General features: G+C 37.7%; 1 protein-coding gene across 1 annotated transcript; it reads right to left on the reverse strand.

Moving 5' to 3' along the window:
* Positions 1-403: 403 nt before the first annotated feature.
* LOC129279435 (phosphoenolpyruvate carboxykinase, cytosolic [GTP]-like) lies at positions 404-16,342 on the reverse strand. Its single transcript, XM_064094846.1, has 4 exons — positions 13,672-16,342; positions 11,126-11,313; positions 10,401-10,739; positions 404-663 (listed from the first exon to the last, which is right to left on the reverse strand). Exons 1-4 carry the CDS (start codon positions 13,865-13,867, stop codon positions 430-432), a joined length of 957 nt encoding a protein of 318 aa, XP_063950916.1. The 5' UTR covers positions 13,868-16,342; the 3' UTR covers positions 404-429.
* Between the last annotated feature and the right edge of the window lie 8,251 nt (positions 16,343-24,593).

The following is a 24,593-nucleotide window of genomic DNA, read 5'->3' on the forward strand; positions in this document are numbered from 1 at the left end:
CATCCTAGTGTACAGTGATACTTGGAATGATCATCTGGATCAATAGGCGGCTTTGCTTTATCATAATAGACCTTTATACCAAATTTGAAGATGATCGGAGAAGAAATGCAGCTAATAGAGCGCTCACAAGGAAATCTCTGCTATTTCCAAAAAAAAATTTGTTACGCTGGCAAAGATGTCTCCGCCCACACCAAAATCAATAGGCGGCTTTGCTTTACCATAATGGACCGTCATGCCAAATTTGAAGATGATCAGAGAAGAAATGCAGCCAGTAGAGCGCTCACACAGAAATCTCTACGGCGGCGCGACGAGACCTAATCCATAGTATCCTCCGAACTCTTTTCAGGAGATACAATAATTATTTCACAATGCCACCTCAACATCATAATGCAATACCAATTACCATGATGGAAAAGTGTCATAATGATATCAAATTGGTAACTCTTCTCTGTATGCCTTACCTTCTGGTCTCCTTCCTCCAAAGATGATAGCATCAATGGGTACACCAGCAGGGTCTTCCCAAGCAGGATCCATGACAGGACATTGCCTGGCTGGGGCACAGAATCTTGAATTAGCATGGGCTGCTAACACCTTCTTACCATCTGATGTCTTCATGTCTTTGGTCCAATTCTCCTGGTTAAGCCATGTTGTGATACTGACATCCTGAGAAGCAAAGATGAAAATAAGAATGGCATTTTATTCAGCAATATTGGATATCCTACAAGATACAGGAAATAAAATGTGGGTTGTGCTTTGAAACAAGTGGAGCACCTCTGGCAGTCTCACCTGCATTACATGATTCAATTTAGCAGCAGTGCAGACTTTGGAAACTACTATAAAATAATTATTCACAAAAAACACCATTCATATAATGGTAAATGGTAAATACTACATTCATTGACAATAAATGACATTTGACCTTGATCATGCGACCTAAGACTTGTCAGTGATACTTGATTACCCCTATATCCACATTTTATAAACTATATCTATAAACTTTGAAAGTTATGACAGCAATCTAAAATTACTTCCAAAATGGCCAAAGTTCAATGACCTTAAATGACCTTTGACATTGGTCATGTGACCTGAAACTCGCATGAGATGTTCAGTGATACTAAATTACTATTATGTCCAAGTTTTATGAACTAGATCCATACACTTTCAGAGTTATGATTATTCAACAAATACCCCCAACATGGCCAAAGTCCATTGACCTTTGACCTTGGTCATGTAACCTGAAGCTCGCACAGGATGTTCAGTGATACTTGATTACTCTTATGTCCAAGTTTTATGAACTAGATCAATACACTTTCAGAGTTATGATTATTCAACAGATACTCCCAACATGGCCAAAGTTCATTGACCTTTGACCTTGGTCATGTGACCTGAAATTCGCACAGAATGTTCAATGATACTTGATTACTCTTATGTCTAAGTTTTAAGAACTAGACCAATAAACTTTCAAAGTTATGATGGTAATTTAACAAATACCACCAACTTGGCCAAAGTTCATTGACCTAAAATGACCTTTGACCTTGATCATGTGACCTGAAACTTGCACAGGATGTTCAGTTAAACTTGATTACTCTTATGTACGGGTTTCATGGCTCAGATCCATAAAATTTCAAAGTTATGATGGTAATTCAACTGATAACCCCAACTTGGCCAAAGTTCATTGACCCTAAATGATCTTTGACCTTGGTCATGTGACCTGTAACTCAGACAGGATGTTCAGTAATACTTGATTAAGCTAACATCTAAGTTTCATGAACTAGGTTCATATACTTTTCAAGTTATGCTGTCATTTCAAAATCTTAACCTTAAGTTAAGATTTGGTGTTGACGCCGCTGCCGTCGTCGGAAAAGCGGCGCCTATAGCAGAGCTGCCAACCACACTTCAACAAAAATCCTATTATTTAACCCCAAAAATCCTATTTTTAGACAAAAAATCCTATTCATACCCATCGTGTACTTTCCTATCATACATCTCATTATTTTGCTGTGCCAACTGTAATTTTTACATGTATATTACGTATACGACAGGTTTGAATAGGATTAGGGGGGGTAAATTCATAGGTTCTTCATTTTATAGTAACATAATTACATGCATGACTGATAGGTTACCTCATTTACATGTGGGACCCTGATGCAGCTGCTGATGTCGCTGCTCCTTTGCACTTACTTAATAGATTATCACTGAATTTCATTTCAAAGCAGTTTTGTCCTTTACATTGGCATGTTGCCTTTTGAGTGAGAATATCACTTAGTGTTGCAGTACTCAGACTGGACCTAAACTCTTTTTTTTCATGGCTTCCACAGCTTGTCGATGCTTCTGCCGACTTAGGTGCAAGCTGATGTCCTTCGCACCGCCATGCGATATCGAGAAGTCACATGCACATGCCGTACATCGAGCGGTGTAATCGTTCTTCTTGCTGGCCACTATGCATGGCCACCTAGTCGTATATTCGGATAGGAATGTTTGTCTCCGTGATGATCCAGATCCTTTCGATGCCATGATGAATATTACAGAATTAACTCTCTTTGTCCGTTGTTCACAATATGATCACAGACACAAACGACGACGGTGCTCAAGACGAGTACGAGGCCGGCCGGAGCATGCGGTATCGTCAGCCAGGCCAGCGCGCTAGTACCGTACCGGTAGCTACACAGTGAATTTAGCTCCGCACCAAAGATGATAAAGCGCCGCGAGATTCGCACACAGTACATGCATAAGCATGCACGCGCGCACACATGAGTCCTGGATTGGCCATGGCTGCGCTAGCGCTGGGAACATCGTACTTGCCTGTTGTGCACACACACAACGTAATACCGCGCTCGCTATATACGAGCGCGGTATTACGTACGTAATGCCAATGAGATATACACACACATAATACACGGATGCACATAGCTATATTTTCGTAAAATCGTATTTTATTTAGAAAAATCGTAGTGTCGTATTTTAAGTGAAAAATCGTACGGAATACGACAAAATCCTACTATTTGGCAGCTCTGCTATAGTCTCACTCTGCTATGCATTATGCAGGTGAGACAATAAAAACTGTGAACCATAAATCAGGATTTCCAAACGGGCATATCCATGTATGATGAAAATATAAGGACATTACATCACTGCTAGAAGAGAAATTATCATTAACAATCTGATAGTTTCTTTTGGTCAGGTGTGGTGTATGACAGGGCTTCATGCATATGTCTCTTTGAAGATGAGATCAGAGACTCTTGACTCCACCAGTATCAGCTGGACAATGGATTAAGCCTGAGTCAAATCAATTTTAAAATCGGTGTTCGATCGATGTCATCGACGCTGATGCAGATTTTGCAAAATCGGTGCATCAAAAAAAAAACAAGTGGAGCGCCTCTGGCAGTCTCACCTGCATCACGCAATTCATTATAGCAGCAGTGCTGACTTTGAAAACTACTATAAAATAATTATTCACAAAAACACCATTCATATAATGATACAATACTACGTTCATTGACCCTAAATGATATTTGACCTTGATCATGTGACCTAAGACTTGTCAGTGATACTTGATTACCCCTATGTCCACATTTCATAATCTAGATCCATAAACGTTTACAGTTATGACAGCAATTTCATAATTACCTCTTACGTGGCCAGGGTTCTTTGACCTTATTACCTTTGACTTTGGTTATGTGACCTAAAACTCGCACGAGATGTTCAGTAATACATTGTACGTGATTACTCTTATGTCCAAGTTTTATGAACTAGATCCATACACTTTCAGAGTTATGATTGTTATTCAAGAAATACCCCCACATGGCCAAAGTTCATTGACTTTCTGACCTAGGTCATGTGACCTGAAACTCACACAGGATGTTCAGTGATACTTGAATACTCTTATGTCCAAGTTTTATGAATCAGATCCATAAATTTTTGAAGTACTGATGGCAATTCAACAAATACCCCAAACTTTGTCAAAGTTCATTGACCCTAAATGACCTTTGACCTTGGTCATGTGACCAGAAAAACTCAGGAAGGATGTTCAGTATTACTAGATTAAGCTTATGTCCAAGTATCATGAAATATGGACATTATAAGAGCTTTTCATGAGTGTGAACTGTGAATTTTGACAGTTCTGTGTAAGATTTCTGCCAGAGATTAGCCAAGTTTCGTTCGTGCAGCCAGTAGAAAATTTACCATGTGGGCTGTGTGGCTGGCTTCATGTACACTGTATATGTACCCTAGTAAAAATTACATGCGATTCATTCTGTGTGTATTCTGTGTGTGAATGACAGAATTTAACGGGAGGAAAATAGTTTGCAATTTGAGTCATGGAATATTTTTTATGTTTATGTTGGACCAGTGAGTTTGACCATTTCTGGGAAAGTTACTGGCCCAACAATGGTTTTTATTACTGGTCATGTCGAACCCATAAATCTTGCTATTTTTGGAATAATTACTGGCCCGACAATGATATTTTTTACTGGTCATGTCGGACCAGTAAATCTTGCTATTTCTGAAAATATACTGGCCCGACAGCGATTTTTACCGGTCTGGGACCGTCGGACCGGCGCTAGTGTCGAGCCCTGGATTAAGATTTGATGTATTTGCCGCTGCCGTCAGAAAAGCGGCGCCTATAGTCTCACTCTGCTATGCAGGTGAGACAAAAAATGACAGTGTGAAGGAAAGAAATATGGCCATTTTGATTGGTACACACAATCATCAAAATAAACAGTAGTGTCTAACTGAACTTCTACTTACTTGCGTAATTATGATGCTTATTCGCCATTAATTTGAAGTTTAGTTCGAGTCTTACTCATCTGTTTGTGCTAAGATAATTTGCACAATGAACTCATGAATGGAATTCATTGTCAATCGATTGCGCATGCGCAGTGGCGTGCTTTAAATCAAACCAGAAAATTGACGCGATCAACGTAAAATAAACCATACAATACCATTTTACATGACAAAACAGAGAAAATTCCATTTGATATTTTTTCCCATCAATTTAAAGCTTATTTGTGCCCACATGACCTTTGAATTCATGAATGGAAAACATGTTATCTGTCATCAATCGCGCGCGCATTGTGCTTCTTTTCTTTGAGACGTCCAGATATGAAATAAAAATAATGACAGTATTAATAGTTCCATATAACATAACTTTGCTGACATTGTCAATATTGTTAGTACGGCCATAAAATCTTATTAAATCATAATTATTTAACATCCAATAATCATTCATATAGATTTAGAGCTTGATTTGAGACATTCATATTTATTTCGATCGCATGCTCTGCACACTTGTGTCTAAAATTAACAAGTGGAACGCCTCTGGCAGGCTCGCCAGCGTAACGCGATATGATATACCAGCAGTGCTGACTTTGAAAAAGACTATTAAATAATTAGTCATAAAACAAAACACTCATATGATAATAAAATACTATGTCCATTTACCCAACATGACCTTTGACCATGATCATGTGACCTCAGACATGTGCAAAACAACTTGATTACCCTTATGTCTATGTTTCATGAACTACATGTGTAGATCCATAAACTTTTTAAGTTATGATGCCAATTCAACAAATACCCCCAACACGGCCAAAGTTCATTGACCCTAAATGACCTTTGATTTTGGTCATGTGACCTGAAACAAGCACAAGATATTCAGGGATACATGGTTACTCTTATGTCCCAAGTTTCTGTAAACTAGATTTATAAGCTTTTAAAGTTATGATGACAATTCCACAAATACCCTCAACATTATCAAAGTTCGTTGACCCTAAATGACCTTTGACAGGGCTCCAAATTGGTGGCGGTCCGGGGGCAATTGACCGCCTAAAGCTCCGTCGGGCACCCTAAAAGTCGGGTAATAGTGCCCGGGCTGACCACCAGAAAAAACAAATGTAGAAAACCGAAAATGAGTAAGTCTAAAACGAATGAAACCTCTCTCATGCAATGATAACAATTGCATTGAAATACTTGATACAGGTTTGAAAATGATACAGAGGCAATTTGTCAAAAAAATGAACAATGACTGTATTGTATTCACTGTTAAACACCAACTTCAAAGAGCTCCGAATGAATTCTAACCCATCCGGCCTTCCCCTCGATACACAGTGTACATGTGCGTCTTAAAATAGAACACACACAGAACAGCTAATTGCTGATCTGTGATTGGCCAGCGCTCCACTGATTGGAGTTGCTTTCAAGCGCGCGTGTGACCATTATCAGAAAAGGTCATGACTTCAGAGAAAAAAAAATCAACCCCTCCCCATCTGTGTGCGTGTGTGGGTGTGTGAGAGAGAGAGGGGGAGGGGGAGGAGAAAGATAGGGGGTTGGAATCATTGAATGCGGGAACCCTTTCATGTTTCAAAACAAAGCAAAGCAATCTGTACTACCCCCTCCCCCATACACAGGCACACCAATTTTCCCCAGAGGCCTAAAAATAACATTCCAACACGTACCCTTCCCCTATTCATTCCATGTCTCGACTAGTCTCCAAATATAGACCCAGTTATAGGTTCAAATTATCAAAAAATGTAATTTGGAACTTAGGAATTTTGATTTTTTAATTGAATAATATTTTGCAATTAATTTTTTTTTTAATACAGTGTGTAGCATCGTGGGCAGTGCAACAAGCTTGGGTATGGCACGTAGGCAAGGGATGAATTTTTTCCCCAAAAAAGTGTCTCTGTCACAAGAATACGGCGTGAATGAATTGTTTACTGTGAATTGGAGACAAAAAAAGACGTAAATGGACTTTGGACTGAGCTGTGAACAATGATCTGGACTGATTCATTCATATGCGGGGTGCATAAAAGCATTGATTCAGGAATTTTTTAAAATTGAAACAATAAACTGAAAGTTATTTCATGTAATATATTTTGACATAGTCAAAGAAATCAAAGGGGGAATAAATAGTCATACTTTCATTTGTGAGAAACAGACCCTTGATGTTCAATGCAGTGAGGTCCAGTTGTATAAGTGTGGCATTGAGAGTTGTAGATTTTCGGTCACTAATAACTAGGTCAACTTTTGCGATTTTAGAAGACGTGATTCCCGACGAACAATCGAATCATTCGATTGTTTTTTCAGGAAATAATCGAATGGTAAAAATGACATTCGTCCCAGGCCTAAACGACATGATCACTTGTTTATGTTTTGCCTCATCCAAGCCACTTGTGGTTTTGTTCCCACTCTTTCTGTAATGTATACTTCTGGGGCCCATTTCATAAAAAGTTGCTATAAATTCTTTCGCAGCCAGAGGCTGAATTGTGGAATCTTTTACAAATCAAAAATATAACATGACATAAACATCATAAATAATTACATACCGGTAATTACACAATGCAAAATTAAAATACTAATATGATATCCAAACTATGAGTACAGGATATCATGCATTAAAAGAAAACAAATTAAGCAAAGAGACTCAGAGTTTACCTTAGAGAGAGTGACAGAGAGAAAGGGACAGGGACAGAGAGAGACAGTTACACAGAGAGAGAGAGAGAGAAACATGGACAGAGGGGGAGAGGGGGGAGGAACGAGGAAGGGGGGGGGCTGAAAATGAAGCCTTTATAATTATATCAAGTTAGTACATTTAGTATTGCGGGTAAAAAAAAAGGAAAAAATAGTTTACACATGTGACAGACCAAATCATGACAAGTCTTGGTTTGATTCACTTTATGGAGTGAGTGCACTTCAACATTTCCGCGGCAACGACTGTTAACCCTAATTCTCCCAGGGGGGGGGGGGCCATTATGGCCCCCCCCTCGACAATTTTTGCGATATATCTGCTGCGCAAATTTTTTTGACCTCGCCGCTCACTGACTTTTTACTTTCAAGTCTCGCGCAAATTTTGAGACCAAATTTGTGACGCCCGGGTACGCGGTTACGACATTACGCAACATTATGTAAGTGCATGTCAGACCCAAAATTGCTCATAAACGTGATTTCATGTACAAATCCAATGCAAATTGTGTATTTGGCCAAAATTCATAAATGTATCATTATTTCTACTTTTAATGATCAAACTTAATTAATTTTGCCTTGTTTATGATTAGAATTAAGTCTGGAACGATTTCCATTGAAAAAACAATAAAAAACAAAAAGTAAAAAAACAAAGAAATACATAAGAAATTTAAAAAACAATAAAATACATAAGAAATCGGTCTTGGTACCAAAATTTTTTTCATTCACAATTGTTAGGAATGCTATAAAGAATATTTTCAACAAAAAATAGCATTCGAGGAGCTTTATTTAGTGAATCAGAGCAAAAAGTATGATTTCATGAATAAATTAGCATAATTAATTCATATAAAATAAAAATATATGAATTCAGTGAAATTTACCAATGCAACTGCGTAGATTAAGTCATTCTCTACCATCATGCAAATTTTCGTTGTGATCGTGCAATCCACGGCTGAGATCTTAAGGGGGGGCCATAATGGCCCCCCCCCCCCCCCCCCCCCCCCGGGAATGACAAGAATCAGAATACCCCGGGAGATTGAGGGTTAACTTGGTGTGATGTTTTGACAATAAATTTATCATAACCATGATCAAATGTGAATTGAATGATGTTCTTTCCAATTTCAGTTTGGTGAAGTTGTATTCATTTTATTATGCATGGTTTCCCTCAGTGTTGGTGAGGGTGTTGTGCTTTTATTTCAGGAAATGTCATTGACCCTTTTTCATTTAAAAACGTACCTCTAACTTTAAGTCTAAAAATGAACAAGTCTCAAGTAAAACAAAGGTGTGAAAAGGATCATGAGTAATTTTTTTTTATCTCCTTTGAATCAAAGCCTTGAGTTTGTCCTTTTTAATCCACAGAAAGGTTCCACCAGTAATGTAGTGTTTCGCAGCAAACTTACAGAGTTGATACTTTACAATTTGTCATGATACAATATTTTCAATATGCATGTGATGACCACCTAAACTGCCATTTGACCACCTAAAGTTCAGTCCAGGGTGCCCGGCTGACTTCCAAAAATTAAAGTTAATCGAGAGGCCTGTTTGACCTTGGTCATATGACCTGAAAATCGCACAGGATGTTCAGGGATACATAATTGCTCTTATGTCTAAGTTTCATCAACTACTTCCATAACATTTTTAAGTTATGATGACGATTCCACAACTACCCCCAACATGGTCAAAGTTTGTTGACCCTAAGTGACCTTTGACCTTGGTCATGTGACCTGAAACTTAGGCAGGATCTACAATGATACACTATCACCCTTATGTCCAAGTTTCATGAACTAGGTTCATACACTTTCGGAGTTATGACGATATTTCAAAAACTTAACCTTGGTTAAGATTTCGATATTGATTCCCCCAACATGGTCTAAGTTCATTGACCCTAAATGACCTTTGACCTTAATCATGTGACCTGAAACTCAGGCAGAATGTTCAGTAATACTTGATTACCCTTATGTCCAAGTTTTATGAACTAGGTCCATATACTTTCTAAGTTATGATGACATTTCAAAAACTTAACCTTGGTTAAGATTTCAGTGTTGACGCCGCCGTCATTAATCATATCGATTAATTCGTGAACATCGTCATACATGTAACTCATATTCCACAAACTTTCCTCACAATCATTATGTCAGCATAGAATACCACTTCAAATGACCATCCAGAGAAAATTGTGTATGATATTTATTTCCATCAAGTTGGAGCTAATTTTGGATCCAACTACATCTCAGGCAAGTAGCCTGCTCCGCTAGTATAGCACTTGTTGGCTGGCAAGCACGCATGTCTTTTCAGGAGAGTGAGTGTGCAGAGCTGTGTGTGTGCGAGTCTGGACTGCTTGTGCTTGTTGACCGAGTCGTTCGGATAAACTCTGTGTGATTCATGTCTTTTATACTATTTCATTTCAAATTTTTGTATGTTGTCATCTGCAGATATTTTTGGAATTCTGCATGGGTACTTATTTTGTGATCATGGAAAATACAAACAAACTTTGCTCTGTTATCTGCTTGTGCAACGCTAATTAATTCCTCTCAGCGCACACCGTCGCAGTGCGTGCATCGACGGATCAAAAAAATTATCTTGATATTCCCGCCTTCCAAATTCGATGCATCGATGTTTGATCGATTTAAAGCTGTCGAACACCAGTTTTCCAAACAATCAATATGACTCAGGCCTACAATGAATGGTAAGTTACGTGTTTACTTCTCTTGACAAAGATTTCATGTGATTGAAGTGTCTTATATGGATTAAATTTCAACTCATTAACTGTCATAGCACCACCCCGAGGTATTTTTTAAGTGTTGAGTAAAGCATCATCTAAAATCTTGCCCTGCTCAACGTACTTGAACATCTACAATGTATTCCCTATTTTTTTTAAAGAAAAACTATCTAATAGATCTATTTTGGAGAATACCATTTGTTGGTAACACAGGTCTACTTACATCTGGTGTTTCTTTCTCCAGTCCTTCCCAGTAAAACCTGCCGTCACTGGTCTCAGCTACATTTGTGAAGATAGTATTGCTCTCAATAGTGGCCATTGCGTTGGGGTTTGTTGAGTTTGATGTACCTGGTGCAACACCAAAGAACCCTGCTTCAGGATTGATAGCACGAAGCCTACCATTACTATCAAACTTCATCCAGGCGATGTCGTCACCAACACACTCTGCCTTCCAGCCAGGGATGGTAGGGTTAAGCATTGCTAGATTTGTCTTGCCACAGGCGCTAGGGAACGCTGCTGCAACATACTTCTTCTCACCCTGAGGATTTGTCAGTCCAAGAATCTAGAACACAAACACAATCAACAATAAGAAAAGACATAATTTTTAAAATACATATTTCAATTTTACAAGTCAAAAGTTTATTTCAAATCTCTGTTATGTTTTAAAAGTTTGTTAAATCATGTCACTAAAAACAATACGGCGACAATTGCAAGGCAAGAATTCAGAGATTTTTGGATGGTGACTTTAAGATATTAGAATTTACAAAAAAATAAATTTCAATAATTTGACAATTTGTAATGGTGAGTCACAAAAACAAAAAGAAAAAGAAAATTTGCATTTTTGGGTCCTCACTACATGTCTCCTCCAACTGTAAATCAAATTAGACGGTTAAACTCTAACAAATCATCAGAACTACAATTTCTAAACTTACAATGTAGAATACTCACCAGCATGTGTTCAGCCAGCCAACCCTCATCTTTGGCAATCCTTGATGCAATACGCAGAGCAAAGCACTTCTTTCCAAGAAGCGAGTTTCCTCCGTATCCACTGCCGAAGGAGCAGATCTCCCTACGGTCAGGAATATGAGAGACGATTGTCCTCTCTGGGTCACAGGGCCAGTTATTTGTCAGAGGCTCTGCAGAATAAATGTCAAGAATACTTGAAATATCAGTTCTGGGATACAGGAATTCACAACTTATGTAATTCTGAATTCTATAAACCTCTTGACAATACATTTTTTTTTAAGGCAATTGAGGATAACTTCTATAAAGCAACTTTATGTAATTTCTAGACAGCATAGAAAATAGAAAGTTAAATGTAAATATCTGCTAATTTTGTTTATTTTACTACAGGAACTAATTTTGCTTACCGAATCTGATAAGCACTTTTGGTCATAAGAGAAAAGCTCTCTAATACGTTCTTGTACAGTCATGTGTAAAAGTCTGGTACACTGCTACACAAAAGACTTTTTGTGTATCAGTCTTTCAAAAATGTGGTGCAAATTGTCATGCCATACCAGGAATTTTTTCCCCCAGTGCAATCATTACTAATTGTTTTTACATGTCCTAATGGCTACAACAGAAATACACACAGATCATTAAAAGAGCAATGAATTTCAGGTTTAATACCTAACTAATACATTTTACCTAAATTCTACAATGTCCTCTTGGAAGATAACAATATAAAAAGGGGAAGAATGAGTTTCTGATTCTAAAAACTATGAACATTTAACAGATGACAGCAACAAGCTATATTTTAAAGGTAAATTCCAGTTCTGGTAACGATCTCAAAATGACTTTTTACAGAATCTAATATAATGACCACCCAAGTGTCTGTTTGTATGAATAAAAAATATGTGCCAAAGGATTCTGGAAGAAATTGTGTAATTGCTGAGAAATAAGCAAAATAAGCGCGGATTCGGTCACTTCCGTCGGGTCTTTATTCCAGCAATAATAATACACTGTCCCACGTGTGCCTATCTGTGTTGGTGATCTTCAGTGTGATCGTATTTCAGCTTAGATTTTATGATTTCACAAAGTTCAGTTTATGTAACTGTACCAGATCTAGATCCACGATGATATAGTCATAGGCTACTTAACCTTGGTTTTACAGACTTTCTCACGAAATTAGTGTTTTACTGCAACTACAGTAATTTAGCTTTAACCATCATACCTTTAATACATTTTACCTAAATTCTACAATGTCCTCTTGGAAGATAACAATATAAAAAGGGGAAGAATGAGTTCTTATTCTAACAAGTGGAACGCCTCTGGCAGTCTCGCCTGCATTACGCGATTTAATATAGCAGCAGTGCTAACTTTGAAAACTAAGTACAGTACTATAAAATAATCATTCACAAAAACACCATTCATATAATGACATAATACCACATTCATTGACCATAAATGACATTTGAACGGTGACTTACATGTAAGACTTGTCAACTACATCCATGTCCACATTTCATTCACTCTATCCATAAACTTTGATGGCAATTCAACAATTACCCTAACATGGCCTACGTTTATTGACCTTAACTGACCTTTGACCTTGGTTTTGTGACCTGAAACTCACAGGGGATGTTCAGTGATACTTGATTACTCTTGTATCCCAAGCTTTATGAACTAGATCCATAAACTTTCATAGTTAGGATGGTAATTCAACAAATACCCCCAACATGGCCAAAGTTTATTGACCTTTAATGACCTTTGACCATGGTCATGTGACCTGAAACTCGTACAGGATGTTCAGTGATACTTGATTACTCTTATGTCTAAATCTTATGAACTAGATCCATAAATTTTCAAAGTTATGATGGTAATTCAACAAATACCCCCAATTTGGCCAAAGTTCATTGACCCTAAATGACCTTTGACCTTGGTCATGTGACCTGAAACTCAGGCAGGATGTTCACTAATACTTGATTAACTTTTTGTCCAAGTTTCATGAACTAGATCCATAAATTTTCAAAGTTATGATAGTAATTCAACAAATACCCCCAACTTGACCAAAGTTCATTGACCCTAAATGACCTTTGACCTTGGGTCATGTGACCTGAAACTCGTGCAGGATGTTCACTAATACTTGATTAACCTTATGCTCAAGTTTCATGAACTAGGTCCATATACTTTCTAAGTTATGATGTCATTTCAAAAACTTAACCTTCGGTTAAGATTTTGAAAAAAATTCTCCCAACATGGTCTAAGTTCATTGACCCTAAATGACCTTTGACCTTGGTCATGTGACCTGAAACTCAGGCAAGATGTTCAGTAATACTTGATTAACCTTATGTACAAGTTTCATGAACTAGGTCCATATACTTTCTAAGTTATGATGTCATTTCAAAAACTTAACCTTAGGTTAAGATTTGATGTTGACGCCGCCGTCGCCGTCGGAAAAGCGGCGCCTATAGTCTTGCTCTGCTATGCAGGCGAGACAAAAACTATGAACTTTTAACAGATGACAGCAACAAGCTATATTTTAACCATCATACCTTTCAATGGAAGCGGCCTCCCAACTGAATGCAGACATTTCACAAATTCTCCTTCTCCAAGAATATCTAAGACTTCCTTCCCCATCCTTGTCATAATCCTCATACTAGCAACCACATAGGGCGAGTCTGTAAGCTGAATACCAATCTTTGAAAGAGGTGATCCAATAGGACCCATACTAAATGGGATTACATACATTGTCCGACCTGTAACAAATATAAAAAAAAGAAATTAAATTATTACCATTATCAAATAAATAGGCATAAAAAAGTTGGGCTTTTTTTTCAAACAAATATTTCAACAGTATGTTTAATTAAAAGAAATGAAACAAACTTAATTCCTTTTATTTAAAAAAATACAAAATAAGATCAAGTTTCAATTAACAATTTCAAATTTTCAATCATAAAACCACAAAATATAACCAAAGTAATAAGGACCAATCTTTTGACTTGTAATAAAATTAGTGACAATTTATTATACATGTGGGAATAGAGATATAGAAATTAGCGATAGAGATTATGATTTCAGGGCGTTTACTTTCATAAGTTTAAATATTTTAAGCACGTAAACGTATGTAAAGCAAGTTCCATTGGATTTAACCGCAAAAATTAAGGTTTATAACACTTTTGATACCTGATGTGGATGAAGGAATCATTCCTGAACAATTATATATTGACTGGCCTTGAGGGGAACATCAAATATGTCACCTGCAACATAATCATACTGGCCCGAGTCTTTAGACGAGGGAAATATGGGTCTTTTAAGGGCAACATATTTGACGTTTCCTGAAAGGAGAGCTAGTCATTATTATTATTTACTAAGGCTGTACAATGTGTAATTCAAGCTACTACTTGGAACAATTTATATGCCTGTTTGCTCATCACTACTTCTGATTTCAGGTTATTCACTACCTTAGCGAAGTAACCCTTAATAAACAATTGTTACCTTGCAGTCGCGCATCATGCATGGCGCGCACATACACTCAACGCGTAGAAATCTTGTGCTTGGGTTACGTTTGTGTATGCACTGGCCGCACTGCTCATTATCTACAATGCGTTGGTTCATAAACTGGTTCCAACCTGATTTCTGAAATACTGAAATTAGCGATCAAAATTGGCTCCTACTGCGCAAGCGCACTAGTAGAAATATGGCCAATATTGCCCTCTACTTTGTACAGGATTTCTATGGGCAAAGCCCGGGGAAGGCAACATGGCAATTGTTTACCTCGTTGATCTCGGATTGAAAGTAGCGAGCGAAATATGACTTTTATTTATCTCCTAAAATGCCTTGTATAGGTAATCATCTTATGGACTTGAATAAAAGCCAAAATCGTGTGATAATGTCACAATGATATCACTTCCATCTCAAAGCACCAACTAAAAATGAAACTTCAAATGAATCTCTAAAACTTCCTTTCTACTACCCCTCTTCAAGATTATATACATAGTGTATGTCCATATCAGTGCACTCAAAGGAATGTTTAAAAGACAAGTCAAACGAAAAGTTGATTTGAACAAAAAGAGAAAAATGCAACCAGCATAACTAGGGACAGTGATTTTCCGCGATCGCTGAAAACGGACGGAATTCACGGAATCGGCCTTTTGAAACGGAAAGTGGCTTTTCAAACGGAAAAATGCACAAAATAGCAACAGAAATTAATCCCAAATCCTTAACAAATACGAATATCAACTGAAAAAACACGATCTCACTTTGCAACAACAATCATGACAATCAACACATCGTAACTACATTCGAGCCCCTCCATCACTCTATCTTATCTAAATTAGTTAACACTCACGTCCGCATATAAGGCAGAATACGGCCGTGTGTTGCTGCCCTCTGCGTTCGGTCATAATATAATGATCACGGTGATTCAACAAATCCAAATGGCGGATAGGCGGAAGTCGTTGACTGCTCAAGACGATGTCCGAAAAGTCCCCAAATCATCGATAAAATCCCATTTAACCATTAAATAATGCTACTAATATGAAAGGTGATAATGTATTCATGTTGATTATGTTTCTCTAAAAAGTTTTTGAGCTGGAATCTCTTCGATTAAAATGGATTTTAAAGTGATGTTAGTACTTTGGTAGATGCAAATTTTGACCAACGCTAGCATTTTTACATCAGTACTCATTGCGTATTGGTTTTCTATGTAAACGGAATTGTCACTTTTTCATGTACACAAAGTCTATGGGGAATCGGAATTTCCCTTTTAAGACATGCTGAAACGGAATTTGAGATTTTCTGAAACAGAAAAGGCAATTTTTAGAAACGGAAAATCACTGTCCCTACATAACACTGAAAATATCATCAAATTCGGATTGATATAAGGTTATGAGATTTTTTTAATTTTGCTTAATTTCACGAAACAGTTACATGCACATCCTGGTCTGTATGCGAATGAGGGGATTGATGATGTCATCCACCCAATATTTTTTTGTATTCTATTGTATGAAATATGACATTCTAATTTTCCCAACATTGTCAAATGAAAGAAAGTTTTATTCCTCCCTGAACATGAGCAATTACCATTGTTTTAAAATTTTATGGCTCAGTCAAGTTGGTCCTTATTGTAAAATTGTAAAAAAATTGAATATTGTTTAATTCAAACAATAAAAAAAACAAAAGAAATAGTGAGTGAGGGACATCATCAACTCTCTCATTTGCATATCACTGACTTGTGCATAAATATAACTATTCTGTGAAAAAAGAGCAAAATTTTAAATGTCACAACTTTATCATTTTACATCAGATTTTGATTAAATTTTCAGCGGTATGCTGGTTGGATTCTTCTCTATTGACTCAAATCAACATTTTTCTGGGGTGGACTTGACTTTTAAATAGCATCTAGCATTTAAGTCAATATCTCTTGTGCGAGTGGGGTAATGTCAAAGAGATACATGTACATGTACTCATGTACATGTAAAACAGGTCTTAATTCGATTATGATTGATACTGATAAATCGGATATGGAAGCATAAATGTTTTTCATATAATGTGATGTTGTGAATATGTTTATTATCGATAATATAAATCTCCAAATACACAAGTTCTGATGCAAATACTGGTGTCTTAACATGACATGGATTATAAATGTTTCATGGCAATACTTTAGTTGCACATATAAATTTTCTGGTGGAAAATTCAATAAAATCTAGACAAAAAATGTAAGTCTCATTATTATTCAATCTGTATTATAGCCTAGTGGTATATTTATTTGTATTCATAAAATTAGTCTACAATTACTATGACATCTCATATCAGGGCACTTTGTGTTGAAAGGTAAATGACCTATTCAATTATTTCATTTAGTGAACTTTAACAGACTTTGAAATACATGTATGCATTATCTGTCTTTCCCATTCAATACTAAAGTGTTTTTGCCAATTTTTAATTATAGGTCCTTGCTGGGGGAAAAAATGTAGCTATGTACATACCTGTAGCATCCAAGTGAGTAATTAAGCATGACTTTACACAGCAGGGGGGCAGGGGGACAGTTGCCCCCCCCCCCCAAAAAAAAAAAAAAAAATCACAAAATTCACCAGAAGTATGCACGAAATCCTTCAGTTTCACTTTGCAAAATGCAGAAGCACCCAAATGACAAGCTCAGTCGCTTTGCTCCATCGCTTTTTCAAAAAAGTTTACGCGTCCTGCCCCCCCCCCCCCAGCAAAAAATTTCTGCGTACGGCCATGTAAGTAAGTATATTCAGCTTCAAGCAAATGCCAACACATAAGAAAACAAGCTTGATTCGTGTGTTACATTAGTCTGAATGACACAATGTGATGCATGAATATGTGTAAATGATAATCTGAATGTATATCTGCTCATGGATCAAAGTACTCCTGGATGCGAGTACTATGCAGGTATTTGCAGTCAATGAAATTATACGAATATGTAAGATTTACATGTTTTTTTTCCCATCTAAATAATTGGATTTTGTTATTTTGTTCTCCAGGCTGGAAATAATATGATTTGAACAGATAAATAATAAGTGTCGCTAAGGCGAGCATATAATACGCCCGCCTGTAAGATAATGGAGTTATTGGTCAAGCAAAAAAAGTGGAAGGTGGTGACTTCACCTTTGACCTTCTGACCTCAAAATCAATAGGCTTTCTGGGATCCATGCTAGTATCATAGAGCTATGACAGAAGGAGAACTGACTCTCTTGAACGCTTTGCCCGATGCGCGGCACCGCTAATCCCCTCACAGCAGGGTGGTCCATCAAGGCACTTTCACACTTACAGGTGCAGGCCGCCCATAAATCAGCCCTAAATCAGATAGGGAAAGTTGAATGAATGCAATTTAAAATGCTGTCATTCGGACCCAATGGGTAATATTAATATAAATGAAATTTACAGATCATAATCAACGGAATTTATCATAAAAGTTAGGTCTAGGTCTATCTCTTCAAAAGCGTCAATTCTAATATTTTCCCGAAACAGTCCGGAGCTGAGGCCTGTACTGTGTGAATCAGCTGAGCGCGCAAGCTCGGAGCTCCGGCATCACACTCACCTTCAACTTACACAAGTAGGAGTACGTGGGGCACCGGAGGATACTCGACGATGCAACAATCGCCGTAGAAATGCCCCAAAGATTCGTCGTTATATTTTCAAAGCGAACACATGACTAATATCCAACTTTCTCCATACGTTCTGTGACTGGGTTGAATGAGATTGTAACGTATTTGGTATGCATGCAAAGGGGATCATCTCAGAAGTTCAACAATACATCAGGAATTCGTATGAAGAGATATGGAGGTTGGAAGAACAGCAAGTCGTGTTTCGATTTTGAACAAAACCAGAGCTCAAAGGGAAGTTATGTGGAAGAACGTCGTTTAAGCCAGTGCATCGCAGGGACCTTAAATAAATCACTGACCTCAGATTTTACTTTTGCCTGGCGGCTCACCGATTGCTGTTAGATATCGTTCCTTTGCCAGAGGGAAGAGATAACAAAGGATTAACAGAGGAATTGGAAGAAGGATCTCCTTCTGTGTTAATAGCTCCATGCTAGTATCATTCACACCAAATCATGAGTCTAGGTTAAGTTAAACTGAAGTTATCGCGTTTACAATGTTACGATACTGCAACAAATAACAATGGAAATTTAGTTTTAAATTTGATTTCCTTTCTTTTATTACAGGAAATAGATCAATCAACAAAACAAAAAACAAGACACCTTACATGTCTTGAAGAGTTAGATGTGCAATCCAAGGTTATGATAGTCCTTTACATCCAAATAAAATCCAAGTTGGTTGGAGCAACGTTCTCGCCAGGTTTACTCTGACGCTTGGCGGCGCGAAGCGACGCAAGCCGCACAGCGGCCTCGGTGCGTGCGAAGCACGCATGGGGGGAGGGTTCGGGAGGGGGGTGTCCCCCCTCCCGCGCAAAGCGCGGTAGCTATCGAAAATATCAATATCGACAAGCTTAGATTGCTGCTAAATGCACCACATTTTATGTCTATTTAATGCTTCTCCGGCCACACAGCCGTAACGGTTGCGCGAATTGCGATTGAAGCAGAAAGGCAATTACTGATAACTTAAAAATTGAAGTTAATCTCATGTTATACTTACAGTTATAGATTATTTACATCGATAAATTAACTCCATACTTTCCAATGTTCAGATCGATATCGCTACATCCTTAGAAAGTGCGATTAATTTTGTGAATGCGTGTTGTTTCTTATGACAATGCCCGACTTCATCTACGGACCGCATGCGTAGCCCTTTGAGCTTGCGCTGCGTCACGCCCTTACTTAATCCAAAGATTGTTCCGACTTTATACCTCGGTCACATGTCTACGGCGGCCGAACGGCAAGTCGAAAACAGCCGTTTTAACATTTTTTGTACCAGCTGAATATAGGTGGTTTGAATAAAAATTAATAAAACGGTTGTTTTCGACTCGCTGTAGAGCAAATGTGACCGAGGTATTATTTGGAAGCCTCGGAAGTTTTTTTCCGAGGCTTCCAAATAATGGGCATCGGTATTCATGAGACGGGGTCCCCAACTTATATAATTTGCATGGTTTTTTGTTTGGTTTATTCGAAACTCACTGAAACTATAACTCTCATAAGACTTCTGTTGATGATGTTTATACTAATAATTTCCAATCGAGATTCTTTTATCACTGTCAATTATTGCTGTGTTCATTTGTATTGTTCGTTACTCACCTATACAATAATGAATGTGCTGTGCTTCATCACGAGCGTGAGAAATATTTTTAGTCATTCATAATACTCTAATATTACAAATTTGTTGTTCTTAACTGCGATTTAAAATGTTTTGAAAGTATAGGTTAATTGACAGGAAATAAGATTTCTATTTTTACATAATACATTATATGTAGGCCTACAAATACAGCGTGTGTGAAGGAGAGGAAGAAAGTGGGGTTGTAGGATGGTCGAAGGGAGACAGCGATAGGGGAGGGGTCGTGGCGTGGACAATGTAAAGGGGATGTTGAGATCGTGTGTGTGGGATTGGCGAAGAAGTCAATATTCGAAGCGAATACATTTTTTATAGACGTGTCTATACTTCTACCGATGATGACGGACGAATAATCTTTCTTTACATGTATCTTTTGGTGAATTAAAAAATTTTTTTTTTTCCACCATGAGTGGGATGATCGAGGTACGTGATTCAATAAATTGCATCACAATATCACTATAGGTGTAGTTTGAAAATCACGAACAGTTTATTAAAAATGAATAAAAGAGAAAGATTTTCTTAATTTTACAGCCCCCATCCAGCGTAAACACCATGAAGAGTTTTTGAGGTCACGAAATCAGCTGATTCGCACTCAAACAACAGGTTAACAGGTCACACATGTGGGACACATTCCAAGGGCGGGAATTCGGGGAAACCCGTTTTCAAGCACACCCAATGATTGGCTCAACCCAGAAAGTGAATACTAATTAGATCACGTGCCATCGGCTTTGGGGCGTCTCGTTCACATTCCAACTCATTTCATAAATATCATCCACTCGCAGTATAATTAGGCTAACGACGTTGTCAAGATATAACTCATATATTAAAAGCACAATTCCGATATAAAACATAAAGACATAAGTGAACTTGAAAAATTCATCCAACGATATTCAAATTATACTAGCAACTCATTGTGGGCGTGAAAAAACGATATACATATCCGATATCCTCTAAAACGTTCACACATATCAACTTCAATAATTCGTACTTGAAACGAATATCTGTGAATGAATTGCCAATTCCACTTTGTTGAATGTGTACTTCTATCGAAATCTATTGAATCACGTACCCCTCCCGACCCAAGGTGGATTTTCCAATCGCCATAAAGATTATGAAGCCACAATCACAGTAGACAGTCACACATCCATAAATGAATATCAATTTCATTCGCTACGAACAATCCCTCCCCACAAAGTCACAAACATCCCATCATTTTCATCTACATTGCCCACGGCCACCCCCCATTATTCTCTATTTTTCCTTTACACAAATTAATTTCAAATGATATTTTATTTTAAATCGTAGTTAAGCAATTGTACAACAAATTCATAAAGCATTCACTGTGATGACTAAAAACATTTCTCAGGCCCGTGACAGGTGCGCTCATTATTTAATTGGCAGGCAAAGAGTAATAAAGAACAATACAAATGAAAATACACTGTACGTATAACTCACATTCAAAAATGAGTCGTAATGATAAAAAATGTGAATAATATTAATAAATATTATTAATTATGAAAATTATAACAGATTGAATGAATATATGAAAAAAATCAAATTAAATTAGTTTTGGATCCCATCTAATTTTGGAAGACTATCGGATCCCCGGATCAAGGATTTTGATGCCATGTGCGATTTGTATTATGAATGTGACCGTTGCGAGCGCCAGTGCAGTGGCACAGAACTTGGTAGACACGCCGTCGCAAAATTAATCAACAGTTTCAAAAGATCGATGTAGAGATCAAGACTTTGGAAATAACGGCGTAAAATCGGAATTTAAATGTGAATAAGTCATTTTGATGTAAGTAAATGAGTTGGACATTATATCAATCCATTCCATTGGCTTTGTCATTATTAATGTGATCTTTGAATAGTTTTCTCAATTCGCTCTACGGCAGTGTCATCAGAAATGCATTCAATGAATTCATGTAGATGTAGCTATAAAGGCTGGGGCCTGGGACGAGATGAAACTATATTTCGATCGAATTTTGATAGTAATTTTGACACACTTTATTTTTGACATAATAAGTGACAATATCAACTGAAATTCGTAATAATCTAAATTACATTGCCCAAGCCAGTAACCCACGATACCCCTCTCCCCTCACTTGTTTTTTAGCGTATTTACTACCATTTTAAAGACGTAAATAATGTGAGCAATGCGATACGCAAATGCGAAGTAAACATCTTCGCGCTTCCCACAAAAGAGATTGGGCCTCAGTCGAGGTCGTATCGTATATAGCGCACTAGTAGTAGTGAGTGAGTCAAAGAAATCCCGGGAAGAAATCGTGGACGAAATAATCGACAAGTTTATTTTAGGATCTGAAAAGCAGATTATTTTTTAAATACATTATTCAGTTTTTGTGTAGATCTAGGCCTGATTTACAGTTGTCGGCCACGGTTGTCGGGGAAGTTCACGGTTGGCGGATTTGCCCTGAAAATTTTCAGGGTTGGCGGCGCCCGCCAACCGTGACGCGTGGTAGCGAGAACGTTGGGTTGGAGAAGATTCCTTAAATTAAAGTTCACAATGATGGCGATGATGAAATTGATGTTGAAGCACAATGAATAACAAGAGTCACTGTAACGAGTTGAAATGTCTGTGAAAAAGATGTTGATGATGATTAACAGTCAATTTCGGCATTCCATGGGTTGAAAAGCGTTCATTAAAACAGGTCGATGATCTCGATGAGAACTGAGAATTCCTCTCTCAAAGTAACTGCAAACAGTTCATTGATGGCGTGCAATTCATTCCACAGAAGATAAATGTTGTATTCCAGGTGAAAATACACTATGCTCTGACATAAAGTCTGGTGTGAAACTCTCGAGTTCTGATCAGATGATGTCCTTGAAGAAACTGCCAGCTTATATACAAATTATTCACTATTCTGGAAGCTTCTAGTATTGTCTACAAAAAGAACATTCTGCCAATTTCTAGAGCAGTCTAATTTTAGAAGACTCTTGAATGACCTCAGTGAAATTAACAATGTAAACAACATAGCTAATCCTATTGTTCTTTTCACTGCCACTAGGAATCTATTGTGTAGCAATCTCTATTCAGAAATAACAAAGATTACTCAGCCTATTAAAGAACATGCCTAACAAAGCTTTACTGAGACATTCTGGAATATTCTTGATCATTCTATGCTATGAATATCCTTAAAGAGGAAATAACTAAATAAATTAATGTAATTGCTCTCACAATTCTACTTATATATAACAACAAGGACTGCAGAAGGGTAAGATGAAAACATGTCACTGTGACTATCTTGACCTTTTGACCTCAAAATGTATTTAAACATGTATTAATATGTAGTGATTAAGAATGCTTGCTATCTATACTTATATAGTCTACGTGTGTAATGGTTGCTCAGCTTAGTTATGTCAGTTAAGTTATCAAAGTTTTGTAACATAACGGATTTGTGGAAATAAAACCTAAATGAAATGAAATGAAAATCAATAGGCTTCCTGGGATCAATGCTGGTATCATACACACCAAATTATATGAGCCTAAGTTAAGTCAAACTGAAGTTAACGGGTTTACAAAATAAAGTTAATGGACGGACGGACAGGCAGGATGTTCAGTAATATTAGATTTAGACTATGATAATAATAATATTCCGCATCTATATAGCGCTTAATACATCGGAACGACGTCTCTAAGCTCTTTACAGACATATTATTACCCCGGTCATCGGATCCTTGCATGCCCGCATACAATGTATGCACCTTCTCCACTCCCTGGGGAGCATTCCAACAAGAGTTCCACGACTCAATTGCTAGGCATACTACATGTATAGGCTTTCACATCCTACCGGGTACCCATTTAACACCTTGGCGGAAAGTGGCAAAGTGTGGATTAACGTCTTGCCAAAGGGCGCTAGGCCATGGTGGGATTCGAACACACGACCCTCTGATTACAAGGCGAGAGTCAGAACCGCTACACCACGACGCTTCCACTTTTGAGTTCAGTTTTGAGTTTTGAACTATGGGATGGGCAAGGAAAATGTCTCTAGTTTTTCATTTCTGTGGGGCAGCAAATGCAACCACGGTTCTTGGACATGATAATATGTAAAATATCATGTGTGAATACATGCAACATGTTGCCATCGCTGAATTCTGCTCCTGAACTCAAAATTGAAATAATAATATGCGAAATCGTACCATTGATTCGACTGGAAATTCCACCTTTCACCCCGTGTGTTAAGGACTTCCGCGAACGCGCGCAAGCGTGTACAATGCATGTACCCTCGTTCGCATTTATTTATTCTTTATTCGCTGTATAATATAGAATCTACGATGGCGGATAAGATGTTGTCGTCTTCGTCGTGTTTTGGCAGCGAATATATGCTACATGCACGTCTTACCCAAGGAGAGAGGGCCAGTAAATTTCTTTCAATTAAAGAGCTGGAACAAATTTAAACCTTTGCTGCATTCGCTGGTGTAGAATACCTGGGACTTCGTAATAAAAATAGCTACTGATCAGCCAGAGAAGTTTGCGATTGACTTGTAGCCCGGCCCGACCAGCAAGATCCGAATGGATCAAACTAACCTTACATCTTGCCCAGAGCCAGGTCGTATCACCAGCAATCAAAGGTGAAAAAGATACAAAGGATGATTTTGAAGATGATGATCTCTGTGACAGCGATCTATGTCCATGCCAAATTTTTATCACTTTGTGCTCTTGCATTTCATTCTCTGCAAAAGTGAAGCAGTGCAATGTT

The sequence above is a fragment of the Lytechinus pictus genome, chromosome 2 (genome assembly GCF_037042905.1).
Source record: "Lytechinus pictus isolate F3 Inbred chromosome 2, Lp3.0, whole genome shotgun sequence".
Taxonomy (NCBI): Eukaryota; Metazoa; Echinodermata; class Echinoidea; order Temnopleuroida; family Toxopneustidae; genus Lytechinus; species Lytechinus pictus.

Bases quoted from the DNA above. Each gene is read 5' to 3' on its own strand.
- LOC129279435 (XM_064094846.1), bottom strand. From the start codon at position 13,867: ATGTATGTAATCCCATTTAGTATGGGTCCTATTGGATCACCTCTTTCA. The intron at 11,314-13,671 runs GTATGATGGTTA...TTTATTCTGCAG, and splicing joins GAGGCCGCTTCCATTGAAAG to AGCCTCTGACAAATAACTGG. The intron at 10,740-11,125 runs GTGAGTATTCTA...TTTGTGTTCTAG, and splicing joins GGCTGGCTGAACACATGCTG to ATTCTTGGACTGACAAATCC.